Raw genomic sequence first — 14639 nt, forward strand, 5'->3', positions numbered from 1 at the left:
TTTTCTATTGGCTTTTTTTTTTCCCCGAAAATTTTCTCTTTGCTTCTTCTGAATATACTCTGTCTTCTACTTCTCCCTTTTCTTGCACAATCATCACTATCGTTCCCCTAAACCCTTGCACAATCGCTGTGTCCACAGCCTATAGTTCAAGCTGCGAAGTCGTTATCTCCAATCGGTGCTTGCCGAAACTGACTGGAACTGACCGCGATGCTGTATTGGGGTCACTGCGTATGGCTGTGACGGCGGGGGTTTGGATCGGTTGCAGGTGCTTGGGTGGTCGGTGGTTGTGGAAGGCGCTTGGGTGGTCGATGGTTGCGGCAAGGGCTTGGCTGTTGCAAGCGCTTGGGTTGGGACTAGCTTGTCCCCCCTCTCCACGCGGGTCTCACTAAGAACACCTAAGGAGGTGTTTTTGGTGGGGCCAGTATTAACAGTCCCACTTAAAACTAGAACTAAGTGAAAACAAACATGGGATAAAAATTTGTCTAGTCCAGTCCAAGCTTAGAAGGTGTACCAAACGAGCCCCAAGTGTCCTTGTGTTATAGAGAAATAAATAATTAATTAAATGGTTACAATTCCAATTCCAGCTAACAAACATGCATATTAAAAACAAAATTCATATGCAAATATATGCAAATATGTATAATAATCAATAAATTCAAACAATTCAAAGATAACAAAAATAATCAAACGCCACCACAAATATTGATTTAAAAAAAAAAAGCGAAATTTATATGCAAACATGATTTTTTTCCCTTTTTTTTTTTAAACATTTCAATTGCGACAAAGACACATTTTTTTTCTTCTCAAAATTCTGTTATTTTTCAACTTTAAGGAAGAATGGCAAAAAAAAAATGGAAATTATTATTAGCCTCTTTCATTTTAACAAAATAAATATTTATTTCCTAGTAAGTTACTTGTAGTAAGCAAGAGCCACGTGTCGATAGATAGAGGTGTCGCAGATTCCACAAGCAGAAATTATGGGCTCATGGAAAGTAGAGACGACTTCTTGAACGCGTCTGGAAATTACGGGCTCACAGAAATTACGGTTGAAGCTGTAATTGTTAGGATTTCTCTAAAACTACGTCTATAAATGAGTGATTTTTGGGAGCGTAAGTGATGAGCCCCAAGAAGCAGTGCGTGAAAACCCGGAAGAGGAGATTCAGAGCTCAAAACAAAAGGCTCATTTGGTGGAATTATGAAGCATGGCAAGATGATGATGATGAAGATGATGAGGAAGAAGAAGAATAAGAAAATGTTGTTTGTTTATTTTTAAAAATTTGAACTTGAGTGTTTTTTTTAATTTTATTTTAATTTTTTGAAGTAATTTTTTATATATAAAATGATGAAGATGTAAAGCAGTGTTGTTTGAAGTAAATTTTTTTTAACACTCAGTAAAAAAAACTAACTAACTAACCACACCACGTAAATAAATAAATAAAAAACTAACAAACCATGTAATACTTAACAAAAAAAATAAAAACAAAAAAAACTAAACAGAAAAGAAAACAAATAAAAAGAAATTAACTTATTTAAAAACACACAAATATTTATTACTACCCGTAACTTACCAGGAAATAAATATTTATTTATTTATTTTTTCATTTTAACAACACAAAATCCCTTGTAAAAAACAAAAATAACACATCTCTTTTTTAACAAAATATTAATCCTATAGCCCAACAATATTAAGCCTGTAGCCCAAACCCAATTAATAACCCTACATTTTTTTTTCGGATGAGCATAAACCCTACTTTCTTTACTCAGCCGCCGCACTCCCATCTTTTCCTTCATCTTTTTTTTTTCTTCCTTTTTTCTTCTTCTTCTCCGCAGGAAACGATGGCTCCTCCCTTGAAACGGTTGTCAACGCTGCGCCTTGGATTGTGACCGTTGCTGCCACCACCATTGACAGCTTTAGTGAAGGTTCGATCCATATCAGGTACTTGGGTCTTTGATTTTAGTTGAAATGTATATTTCCTTATAGAAATCTCCACATTTCAATAAGTCCATGCTACTTGCCACGCTTGATTTGGCTTGTTTGGAATTGAAAACATTTACTTTTCTTTCTCTCGTGGATTGTGGTTTTGACTGTGAGTGTAACCAACAACGTATTAATGCATATCTTTGTATTCAGGAATTTTTGAAAGCTCTGATTGGTTTTATAGACGTTGCTGGCCAAAATATGATATCACTAACAAAGTTTAAAGCAATATTTTGCTCTTTCTTTATCCTTGAGCTTCCTTATGTTTGACAATGTTTATTGTTCAAACGGCAGATGCAGTGAAAGTTGCTGCTGGAGTTTCTCTTGCCGATACAGAAGGTTTCAATTTATTTGGATTTAATCAAAGGTTTTTGTTTATGTGGAGGGAAGAAGAACCATATCCATATACAATTTTGGTGTTAAGAAGAGAAAGAAAAAGAACAAAAATAATGAGACTTTAACAATATTCACAAAAAATATATGTATTTTTTCCTTTAAAAATCGGGGATTCGGGGCGGTTATGGGAAATGGTCTCCCGACGGGTACGGGGCGGGGATTCCCCGAACCCTATTAAACGGGGATGGAGGCGGGGACGGGGAAGGGTTTGGGAATCGGGGTCGGGGATGGTATTGGCAAACCCGGACCATACCCGGCCCATTGCCATCCCTATACACTTTCTAATCCTCCTGCCCTCTCTCTCAGACATCAATGGCAAGATCGCAGCTTATGGAGAACTTGGGGTTTTACCAGACGGATTGTGAGTCCCTCTGGTCACAAATTAAACGCCAAGAGAAGCAGATACAGCTCAAAAGGAGGTCATTCAAATATTTCTTTTCTCCTTTTTGCTTACCAATTTTCCATTAATGAGTTCCTGAATCCTGATTGTGTGTGAATTATGACAATTTCGCTCTTCTTTTTGTCCCCAATTTTATTTTGATTGTTTTGAGGGTGATGTTAACGTTATGTTATTGATTGATTGATTGATTTTTTTATTTAATTTTCTGTGACGCGTTGATGAAATCCGTGCAGGTGGTTGTTGGGGCTTCCTACTTCCAAATCTGAGCAGAAGAAGTTGGAGAGGAGTGAGTTCTTGAACAACATGTGTTTGCCAGAATCGTTTCTTAGGGAAGACGATGTAAGTTAATTTCTCATCTCCGTTAATGTGTTCGATTTGAAAGAATATTTTATGTAATTCGTGCATTTCGTAGCCATGGAATATGAATATTTTGGGTTATCAACAATTTAGGAATCTAGAAATGTCACCTTGTCTCAAGTTTTAAAGTTTGGATGGCAGTCACAGTTGAATCTTAAAAATGCCATATGCTCTTTTTCTTTAATGATTTAAATTATCACATTGATAATAATCATAATTGCGCATGGAAGTGTGTGCAAAGTAGGCAACCACTTGCTATGAACGCTTCACTTTTCAAGGTTATGCATAGACAACAAACAAACCCCTGGAAGTTACCCACTGAAGCTATGCATATACAGCTATCTTCTTTATTTTTGAGTTTCCTTTAAAAGCTGGAGCTTTTTATCAAAAGAAAAAAAGTTTGAGCTTGATCCCAATGCCGGCCCTCAGGTGGCGAGGGCCGCAAAATTTTGGTCGATATTTATCTGTCTTCCTTCGTATTATTTTTATATTATACGCGAAAGTTCTATTTGCAGTGCAGATGGTGTTTCTGCTTATTTTTTAGAAACGGGGCTCGTGTTTGAGTCTTATCAATGACATGTTGGCTGGTTTTTCAGTTTTTGAGGAATTGTTGTTAGCAGCCAAACCGTTTCTCTTGCCATTTGTAACTAAATACTTTCCAATTACCATTTTATCCAGTTACAGAATAGTAGTCCTTGATGCTCCTAGTTGTCGATTGTCAGAGGAACCTTTCTGCTTGGATGAAGCAACAAGGTCTCTAAAACCAAAGAATGATTACATGTAAGCATGGATAATTGTGAGTCATGATTTCACATTATCATTTGCCCGTTCTCGGCATTTCATTTTTTATTAGCAAGTTCTCAAATGTGAAGTTCAGTTTTTCTTGTGCTATTTTGGTGTAAAACGAAAAATTAACCATATTATAGGATTTTGTCCCTTATTGAAAAAGTTTTCACCAATGTAACCAATTGAGTAGTGGTGACCGTGTTTACAACTCCCTTGATGACTTTTTCATTTTTACTTTGATTAGCTTAGGAATAAATGCTTGAATATTTGAGCTAGTTTTGATACATTAGAGTTGAGTTAGATGTCGATCTATTATGCATGCTGTCATTTAATTTTTAGAACTTTAATGCTTTTCATCATGCAGTAGGAAGAGAAAATTATATAGGGGCATCTGGACCATAGAATCAATGCAATGACACATTTAAATAGTCTTAAGCATAATACCTATAATTTCAAAGTAATAATTTTGCTCGGAATTGTAATAGAGAATTCAGTATGCTATGCATCAGTACTTTATACTTTCATTCTTCAACAAATTAACATGCATGCTTAATATGATTTCGTTCGACACAGTCAACTGGTTGCATTAAGGTACTACTAAAATTTGGTTAAGCAGTTTTGGTTTGATATATTATATATTATATGTGTATACATACATATATACATATATATATATATATATATATATTGGTGTTTTTAACAAAAGCACTGCTGATTAAGTGTTTCATAAAGAAGCATTCCCAGGCAGGATCTTAGTTGTCTTCTGTGTTTCTTCTGCCATGCTTGTGTTGCTCTCGCATCATGCTGAAACTGTTTGATTAAAATATATTTTCTTGAATATAGTAATGATCAACTCAAAATATCTGTCTTGCAGATGTTCTATGAGACTGTAAAATCTTCTGTTGACACAGCTTTTGGAGCATGTGATATTGAAGGAGGGAATCGAGTATTTCAAGATGATATGAACTTGCTTGACGCACCCTATGTATCCGGAGCCTTGTCATCATGCCTTGATGATTTGACTAACAAGGGTCTTTACCTTTTTGCTGTTATACTAACAGGACGCTCAGTGAAGTTTGAGAAAACTCGTTGGAAGATGAAAAGGGTTATCAGAGAATTTCTTCCAAAAGTTTTTGGAAGACAGGATAATCATGATGATAAAATGGAAATATCTAAACAGATATCTCAACTTCTCAATGACCCACAATATTTCCAGGATAATTTTATCACATTTTCGTCCTCCAGATTACAATCTCATCATGCTGCTGTTAGAAAGGTGCTGGATGGACTCAGGGACTTGCCTTATGAGACCCTACTTGCAATGCACAGAAAGCTTAAAGGAGGGCGACAAAGTCTACCGCAATTACGGCCTAAGAAAAGTGGCTGGAATCGAGACAGTCTAATTAATCAAGTGAGGAAAACAATTGAAAAGATGCTTTCAGAACTTTCAATAGGTGATGAACTGCAGGAGCCATTAACCAAAGCCATGGCAGTAGTAGGCTTATCGCTGAAGTTGATACCAGGTTTTCATAATTCCACCATAACAGAGTTTCACCAATTCTCACCAGAAATAAAGATATTGCAGGATGAGATATCTAGGGCTATTTGGTTGGTTAAAACAAAGATTAGAATACCAGAGCTGAAGAACTTAAAGACTCTGTTAGACCCAAATGCTAAAGTATCAAACAGGAGTTTGCGAACAGCAATTAGGAAAATGCTAACTGAATATCTTTTCGATTGTGGTGATATGGATACCATTCCCAAGGCATTATTAGAAACTCTTGTTGTTATCAACAAGAATTCACAAAGTAAACCGCATAGACGCATCACAAAAGATGAAATTGAAGCAGAGGTAGAATGTATACTGAATGTGAGTGCTCAGGTAAAGCAGATTGTTTGGGATTTGTCTCCTGACCATGACTTGGATTTAGATTTTGATGACGCATATATGGAAGAAATGGAGGAATGTGATGATGATGATGATAAGCCTAATGGTGATGATAATGGCAATAATGGTCGGCTAGAGAAAGATGGATTATGTGGAAGTGATAGATCTCATTCTAATGATTTGTTTTATGAAGCTGAAAGTACCGCGGAGTCAATGCCATTTGTTTGCAAGCCACCTACTGCTGAAACTACCAGAAATGACTGTTATCCTCTCCTTACACCTAACAAAAGTGTACTTGTCGAGGGGCTGGAACCCATGTTCTCCACTCAAGGAGATTCTGTTGACTCCAGTAGTATCAAAAGAGGGTTAGATGGTAATTCTATTGAAAGACATGAACCTGAATGTAATACTGGAATGAACACAGAAAACCTGCTGCATCTCAAGCCAGAAGATACACATGAGAAACAAACCACTTGTAAAAACAAATACCTCGCAGTTCAAGAAGTTTGTGATGAGACAAGCATAATTGCCTATAATCTCATTGGTCGCGTGTTGGAGGAGTTTGCAAAGACAGAAGGTTTGGATTTAGACTGGGATGATACTCTGTATCTCAGAGGTGATTGTGCAACTCAAGAAGGTATCTGAACTATCTTTTCTTGTTCTTGGTATTTTTCCTTTTTCCTTCTCTCATATCATATGGAGTGAATTGAAGAAAAAAGAAATCCATCATTCGCAATAAGTTTTCTCTGTAACTTCTTTACGAAACTCTAATACTAATCACATATTAGTTTTTTCTTTCTTTGTTATTTGTGTAAAGTCCCCTTGTATTGGAGTGTAAAGTTACCAGTCCCAAATTATCAGGATTTTACCTGCTCTCATTAATTATAATATTGCCATAAGAGATTGTGGCTTTTTCAAGTTGGACTCCTGTTAATTCTAGTAGTTAGGTTTCACATGATTGGGATTCAGTATATCTCAGTCTGTTTGCATTATACATGCATGAGCAATTCCGAAAGTTTAAAGATGGCGTTTGTCAGTGTAAGTTGAGTCATCTCCACGGTGTAAGATCACTATGGAGTGTGGACATAGGGCAATTCAACAGAAAATAAAGAAGTGAAAGTTTTACACCATTTTTTTGGGCAGAATACATGTACTTTCTTAAGTTTTGATATACATGAATTATTAACTGTATCTGATGTCTAGTAAATATATGCCTATGCTTTTCTTGTTTCAGTGGTATCCTATATCCTAACGGAAGATGGTAAACTGAACATCATTTGGGTAAATTGTTTGCTAAATGTCAACTAGTAATTAGTAATTTACTAGATTTGTTTGGTGATCGTTCTCTGCATATAATTAGAAGCATCATATTAATGTTTGCAGAACGAGTATTAATGGTCCAGCCATCTCTAGTTTTACTTGATTCTTTAGCATTTGTTCTTAGTTTTCTTGTATTAGTAAAAATTAAAAATGGCTTAGATGGGCCTTTTTCCTTTGTTTTGATTTTCTTTTGTGCTTGAAAGACACTTAATTTTATCAAAATTTCCCCCAAATAAAATGGTACATTGTTTTACTTTTTATTTTCATTATTATTATTATAATCATTTTAGTGAGAACTGAACTTCTTTTTCACCCATGACAGTGGTAGAAGAAAAGCAGACACTGTCTCACGAAAACGATGATGGTTCTATAATTGTTCGAGTAGTTGAGGAAATAGTACCTTCTTTTCCAAAGAGGTAGTGCTTCCCTTTTCTGGATACTCTCAACTTTGCTTTATACATTGAGATTTCTTATGAGGCTGTAGTAGCATCTAACAGTATTCGTTGCATGTGGTCCTGAATATGTAAAATAGAGGACATGTAGAAGCTTAAAACAAAAATTTGTTAAAAACCTTTGATATTTGTGTTGATAACACATTTTTTACTGTATATGCAGTGCATTAGAAGCATTAAGGAGGTTGGTGGGCCTACTATAGCATCTTGTGAGGCTTTCGTGGTCAATTTTCAGAGGACTCCAGAAGAATATGCTAAAATGCTTTCACATCTATCCTCAAGCTTGTACTGCAGTTTTTTTTCCTGTCCTTTTCTTTCCATTCTGGCAGGATTGAAGTGTGAGCTGAAAGAAGGTGCTTAGCTCTACAACGAGTGGGAAATTAATATGGACTGGCCCTTTCTTCTTCGTCATTGGTGGCAGAGTAGGTCTTGTGTGGGGATTCGACTGCTTGTTGATCACGGAAGAAGGCCAGTCACCAGTCCAGTTGGAAATTTGAGCTTTAACGAGATGATTGGAACTACATAGGTGCTTGCATGTGCACAGATCTGAAAATTTTGATGGAAGTTAATTAATGGTTTGTCCCGTGACTCTTATCCACACTAAAGTAATTTCTGTAGCTGGCCCAGGGAACCATCAATGTGGAACTCTCATGTCATTTTTAGTTCATTCACTCTTTGTTTGCTTATGCTTTTATGCAAATAATCATGTGATCACCTGAAAATCATGTGCATTAGGCAGGAAGATAGAAATACGTGAGCAAGAATGTAATGATTATTTTGACATACAAATTAACTGTTTTCTGCTCTCCACTGCAGTGGAAATGGAAGATCGATGATGTTAATGGGTTATAATGGCATCTTTTGTGGCTTTGATAATCAATTTCAGAGTGCCTAGAAAGCTTTCCCTTCTCGTTGAGGCTTTGTATGACGTTAAGGTGTCGTACAGGGAGGAAAGTCACTGATCCAAATCTTGCCAGCCTGAGCTTCCTTCGAATTTACATCCACGTGATTGCATGTCTGTTAGTGCCTGGCCTTGTAGCTCGGCCATACCGGCAACCTTCCATAGGTGGTAATCTTTTTCTTTTTTCGCGTGTCTTTATACTGAGAACCTTTCTTATGTAACTAATATTTCTTTAATTACTGGTGCAAATATTCTATAATGCGCTGAAATTATGTCCATAATAAGCAGTAATCAGTTCCTAAAAATTTCAATTGTATGTTCTAACCGTTGGGTGAGAATATAAAGGCCTACTTTTGTGTTTTATTGTATAAGTGGGTTGATCTTGAAAGTATGTATTGCATTCGCAGCCACTCATCTTATTCTTGTAGGATTTACTAGTGAAGCAGTAACTTCTCTCTGGTAATGTCCATTGTCCTCTTTTCGAATGTGCTTAGCTTGCTCCCCAGTTATCATGACAAAATATAGTCCAGCCGAAATACTGTCGTATTTCACGTGCGAATGGTGTTAACATCTATATTTAGAGTGTATGTGTGCCCTTCCGATTGTCGTATTTATTCTTGGAGCGGAAGTGTATCAAATTCGCATGTTTGTGCTTGGAGCAGTAGTATATGTGCCTTGAAATGGTAACATTGTGCTTTAAATGGTAAGGTACTAGTTTATGGACCCAATCTAACACTCCAAATGATGTGAAAGTGAGGTATAAACCCTAAAACGGTAACATTGTGCTTTAAGTGGTAATGTACTAGTCTATGGACCCGATCTAGCACTCCAAATGATGTGAAGGTGAGGTCTAAACCCTAAACCATAAACCATAAACCCTAAAGCGTGTACACACCAAGTATAACACTGCACTGAAGGAAAACCGAAGCAAGTAACCCGAGCTTAATTTCCAAGAGCAGAGAATTTACGGCTAGTCATCTAATGAGCCATTAACAATTTGGCAGGAGCTGCAAAAGATTACATGACACCACACCAACATTCATATTGGCACTTGTGTTCACTCAAATTCTGGGCGGAAGAGATTCCTTTCTCCTTTTCTGTTTCTCTAAATGCAAGCAAGACTCACAGGTCAAGCAAAATGACACTGTTTTGGATGAACCTTATAGGGTTTTGTTTTAACTCCCAGTATCCTCAATACAAATCTAGCTAGCTCCCCGAGCGATCAAAACGCTAAACAAGAATAGCAATACATAGTTGTAGCAATTACTTCATCAGTTGAATATTAAAAAATTAAGATTAATCCCTACGGCATTATAGTTGTATGTGTGTGAGAAATCCCCGTCCATGTAGTTTAGATTATCATTTGTGATAAATAAAAAAAAAAGATTAAATATAGTTTAATATATTTTTGATTTAGATTTAAATTATCTCTGATATTAAAATAAATAAATAAAGCATTATCATGATTCATTCAAGACAAAAATTAATTCCAAAAAATGAGCCATCCGAACACGAAAACAATATGCCGTCCCTACATCTCATCCAGTACAAACATCACACTTGTCAGACTCATAGTCAATCGTCCAACCGAGCCACACCGTAAACCCGCCCAGGTTACCCAACCACCACGCTTCATATCGCACGCAAAAATGGCAAAAATCTTAATTTTGAAACAAACAAAATTTAAAAAATAATTCAAAATAAATGAATAAATAAATAAGGAAAAATAGAAAATTGCAGCGCTGCAAGTCCAATTCCAAGAAACTTCTCATCCGCTCTCACTAGTAAACCAGCAGCCCCATTCTTCGTTTGACCACCGCATAATCTCTCTCTCTCTCTCTCTCTCTCTCTCTCTCTCTCTCTCTTTCTCTTTCTCTTGCCCTAGAGCCCTACTGTGTCATTTGTGGACTGTTCTTCTCTCTGTTTCAGTCCAAGCCTCTCTCTCTCTCTCTCTCTCTCTGTGTGTTGGTTTTGATCCAGACGAACAGAGAAGTAAAGTTAACTTTTTGATTGATTTATTGTTCAACTTCATCGTTTTACTTTTCTTTGAGGGTTTTTATTTTTTTGGGGGGCGAAGCGATGGGCTCAGAGGACGATCCGGAGATGCTTTTTCGCAACGGTCGCTTCTGCGCGCCCGGGTTTCGGTTCCATCCCACAGACGAGGAACTCGTCGTCTACTATCTGAAGCGCAAAATCTGCAAGAAAAGGCTCAAGTTGAATGTCATCGCCGAGACCGACGTCTATAAGTGGGACCCTGAGGAACTTCCTGGTATGGGTTTATGGTTATGGGAAGTCTTCGTTGATTATGTGATTTGGGGTTTTGATCGTTGCGTTACTTGGATATGTGGGTTTGTTTGTGTTTTGGTTTTGGAATCGGTTTTGTGCGAATCTTATTTTTGTTTGGATGATTGGTTGCGGTAACAAGTGAGAGTCCCGATCCCACGGTCAACCGTTTGGATCAAAGTCCAATTTTTGGCATTAATTCTTAAACCCTAATCTTAACTTTTTGGATAAAAATCCAACCTTTGGTGATCATGTCATCGAAGTTTCTGTAGTTTTTTTTTATATTGCTTTGCTTTTGACGTGTTTTGTATTGGCTGATTGGTTTTGGAGTATCTTTTGTTTGGTTGAGTGGATTTGGCTCTGTCGGATTTGTTTGGTTGCCTACAATTGGTGAGATACTTTGGTTACGTTTAATGGGTTTGGTTAACAGGGTTTTTGTTTAGTTTCAGTTTTGTTGTTTGGACACATACTTCTCCGAATTTGCAGCGTCCTATTATGATATTTGTATGATCTGATCAAATGAACTAGTTTAGTATCAGCAGTTTGTGCTATAATACACATATATGTAGGAGTAAAGTATTTTAATATATGTTCTAGCCCTTGGTTTTTAAATATCTAGGTTTTAACATGCAAGTAAATGGTATGTTTCTTATTGATTGTAGGCTTATCTACCTAAACACTCATTTATTTGTGTGTGTGTGTGTGGACGGCATGTGTTTAAGTTACTAGAATGTCTTCTTTTGCTTTGTTTCAGCAATTAAGTGGATTTATTTAAGATAGTTTTATAATTGCCTCTCTGTTTTAAAATGTTGGCTTGGTTTCAGCGTAAGCAATTTTATCAATATGCTAATTTATGCTGTATGTATTCAATAACTGGTTTTGCTCTCTTAATTTTTTATGCTTGAGTTCACAGTTTTTGTTGATTGCATTTTTGGTTACTAACTATTGAAAGTGATATGATATGCAGGATTATCCCTATTGAAAACTGGTGACAGGCAATGGTTCTTTTTCAGTCCAAGAGATCGGAAATACCCTAATGGGGGAAGATCAAACAGGGCGACTAGACATGGGTATTGGAAAGCTACAGGAAAGGATCGTAACATTACATGTTATTCGCGGTCTGTTGGATTGAAGAAGACCTTAGTGTATTATAAAGGCCGCGCACCTAGTGGGGAGCGCACTGACTGGGTGATGCACGAGTATACCTTGGATGAGGAAGAGCTCAAGAGATGCCGGAATGTACAGGTATTAGTTGGAACAGCTTCTCTTTCAATATTTTATTGAATTTCTTCTATATTTCTGCAAATTGAAGTCTAAAATGATGTCCTTTTTGTTTTCCCTTCTTTTAGGAATATTATGCTCTCTATAAGGTTTACAAAAAAAGTGGACCTGGTCCCAAAAATGGAGAGCAATATGGGGCGCCATTTAGAGAGGAAGAATGGGCTGATGATGAATTACCTGTAGTCAATAGCTCTGCTGATCGTCAAATCCCAGTGAAGCAATCTGTAGATGTTATTTCTGTTGATCCTGTGAAAGTTAATGGTGAAGTCCATTCTGCACTAAGTGACATCGAGGAGTTCATGAAACAGATTGCTGATGAGGCTGTGCTTGAGCTGCCACAAATGAATGGTTACGCTTATACCATACCTCAGGTTGGTAATCTGTCTCTCCTTACTCTTACTCTCACTTTTGTTTTCTTGCAGTGGTAGTTATTTATTGTTATTGACTATTAGATTTGTAGTATACTGTGTGGCAATCTTTGGTTAAACTTAATTCCAGCTTGTTGTACACAAGGGGGCCTGTGCCATATTTGGCAAACATGGCTGAAATAAGATTGTTTCTACCTTAGATCAGAGGTGGTGGATCTGGTTTAGACGTTATCTTAATAGTCATCGCAATTGGTATTTTAGTGTTAAAGCTGACTGAAATATGATTGCATAAATAAGAAAAATTAGGCTTTAAATTATTTTGCATTTTTGTAGTCTTGCGTGCACTCAGTCTCTGTCATGGAGAACATATAATAAATTTTATGCAATTTCATTATGCAGGCTGTGAGTGAAGAAGAGACCCAAAGTGCTGTGGTTGATCTGTACTCCAGGGAAGTTGTCTGTCCAGAACCTAACACAATGTTTAATCCAAGTGATCACCAATGCAATCTGCAGGCAAGCTTTGACTTCACACAGTCAGATACATCCCAAATACAACTGTACGAGGCATCTGAAGTCACCACATCTGCTCCTGAAATTCATGAGCAGGGCCCTCCCATTCTTCGTGAGGAGGATTTCTTGGAGATGGATGATCTCCTTGGTCCTGAACCTACTATTTCAAACATTGAGAATCCCGTGGATAACTTGCAGTTTGAAGGGATAGATGGATTAAGTGAATTTGACTTGTATCATGATGCAGCCATGTTTTTTCATGACATGGGGCCTTTTGATCAAGGAACAGTTTCTCATCAGCAGTACATGAATTCACTGGGGAATAATATTGTAGGTCAGTTTGAATATCAGGTACAGCCCAATCCACCAGCTGAAAACCAAGTTAACCATCAGCTGAATCCTGAATCAACTCAGATGAACAATCAGCTGTGGACACATACTGAAAGAGCAGAACCAAATCAGGGATTTCTCTCGTATTCAACCTCAGGTACATATATCAATGGAGATGAATTGTCGATGCTTTTGCACATCTATTATTAAGTGCATGCCTTCAGCTTCGAGAGCTCTTCTAGAAGTATTCTTCTAATGTATCGTTGATTTCAGTGATTGGCATGACTAACTTGTTATATGTTTCCATTCCCTTTGCTCCTTTGTGGTACATTGGAATGTCCGACTGATCTTCTTTAAATCTTCTTATTAGTAGTCACTAATATAGGTAGTTCCTATCTGGTGTTGTTTAGGTGTGGTATATGAACCTTCAAATTTTGCTTCCCAAGCAAATCAAAATCAAAGCGGCAATGAGGCTGCTGGTGGTCCAAGTCAGTTCTCTTCTGCTCTATGGGCCTTTGTGGAATCTATACCTACTACTCCTGCATCTGCTTCAGAGAATGCTTTGGTGAATCGGGCTTTTGAACGAATGTCTAGCTTTAGCAGGTTGAGAATAAATAGCGTCAGGGCTAATGTCACTGCAGGTAGTAGTTCTGAAGCTAAGAGGGCAGGCAGAAAGAGAGGTTTCTTCTTCCTTCCAGTTCTTGTAGCACTTTGTGCCATTTTTTGGGTTTTTATGGGAACTCTCAGACCATGGTGGAGATGCCTCTCCGCTTGAGTCTCTAATTGGGAAGTTTTGCTGCTATATATATTCATCATGGTGAAATTGATGGAAAACCATTATGGAAACATAGGATTTCAATTATCTATATGAATTTTTATTGTAAAGGATGAATTTTCCTCCTTTCTCTCGTGTAAATAGAAAATTCTAGATATGACTTGCAGGCTAGTGTGTTTCATGGTCGCTATTGCTATTTTGCGTGCTCATACTTGCAATTGAACCCTAGTACACATGCAACTGCACCTGCCGGTTGATTTATTTATTTTCACTAGCCCCTTGGATGCCAATTGGTTTTCTTTTTTCCTTTTTATTTTATTTTTAGTATTAAGAAAAGATAACATGGGTAGTTATGTTCCATAAAAGTAGGACTTATTATTTGATTTTGTTTTTAATTTTAATTTTTTTTAATATGAAAAAACGTGAATTTTCCATATTATCTTCACTTAATTAATAATTTCAATTCTTAATGTTTGAATTAACCAAGGGCAATTTCTAGTATTTTGAATGTTTCACCATTCTTTGCCTTTTGCGTTATATATATATAGATTTATTTGGAGGAATCATAAGTTAAAAAAGTCTTCACATCATTTTTCTTTCATACGGCGAAATCT

General features: G+C 36.9%; 2 protein-coding genes across 5 annotated transcripts; both read left to right on the plus strand.

Annotated features, from left to right (window-relative positions):
* Window positions 1-1715: 1715 nt before the first annotated feature.
* On the plus strand, window positions 1716-8841 carry LOC110762180 (DNA double-strand break repair protein). 4 transcript variants are annotated; one of them, XM_088245669.1, is made up of 8 exons: window positions 1716-1936; window positions 2273-2317; window positions 2681-2793; window positions 3008-3113; window positions 4792-6442; window positions 7448-7541; window positions 7741-8152; window positions 8394-8841. In XM_088245669.1, exons 3-7 carry the CDS (start codon window positions 2687-2689, stop codon window positions 7778-7780), a joined length of 1998 nt encoding a protein of 665 aa, XP_088101795.1. In that variant the 5' UTR covers window positions 1716-1936; window positions 2273-2317; window positions 2681-2686; the 3' UTR covers window positions 7781-8152; window positions 8394-8841. The 4 variants fall into 4 exon arrangements, with proteins under 4 accessions (XP_088101795.1, XP_088101796.1, XP_088101797.1 ...); XM_088245670.1 differs by having other exon boundaries at window positions 2273-2793; XM_088245671.1 differs by lacking the exon at window positions 2273-2317.
* A 1371-nt stretch (window positions 8842-10212) lies between these two features.
* Window positions 10213-14196, plus strand: LOC110762184 (NAC domain-containing protein 17). The gene is made up of 5 exons (XM_021964787.2): window positions 10213-10747; window positions 11729-12006; window positions 12111-12413; window positions 12810-13407; window positions 13661-14196. The coding sequence occupies exons 1-5, from the start codon at window positions 10558-10560 to the stop codon at window positions 14023-14025; spliced, it is 1734 nt and encodes a 577-aa protein (XP_021820479.1). The 5' UTR covers window positions 10213-10557; the 3' UTR covers window positions 14026-14196.
* The last annotated feature ends 443 nt before the right edge of the window (window positions 14197-14639 follow it).

The sequence above is a fragment of the Prunus avium genome, chromosome 8 (genome assembly GCF_965620075.1).
Source record: "Prunus avium chromosome 8, drPruAviu1.hap1.1, whole genome shotgun sequence".
NCBI classification, from domain to species: domain Eukaryota; kingdom Viridiplantae; phylum Streptophyta; class Magnoliopsida; order Rosales; family Rosaceae; genus Prunus; species Prunus avium.

Coding starts and splice junctions, on each gene's coding strand:
- LOC110762180 (XM_088245670.1), top strand. CDS start 2,687: ATGGCAAGATCGCAGCTTATGGAGAACTTGGGGTTTTACCAGACGGAT. Junction 6,443..7,447: donor TGATTGTGCAACTCAAGAAG/GTATCTGAACTA, acceptor CACCCATGACAG/TGGTAGAAGAAAAGCAGACA. Junction 7,542..7,740: donor GTACCTTCTTTTCCAAAGAG/GTAGTGCTTCCC, acceptor CTGTATATGCAG/TGCATTAGAAGCATTAAGGA.
- LOC110762184 (XM_021964787.2), top strand. CDS start 10,558: ATGGGCTCAGAGGACGATCCGGAGATGCTTTTTCGCAACGGTCGCTTC. Junction 12,007..12,110: donor AGAGATGCCGGAATGTACAG/GTATTAGTTGGA, acceptor CCCTTCTTTTAG/GAATATTATGCTCTCTATAA. Junction 13,408..13,660: donor TCTCTCGTATTCAACCTCAG/GTACATATATCA, acceptor GGTGTTGTTTAG/GTGTGGTATATGAACCTTCA.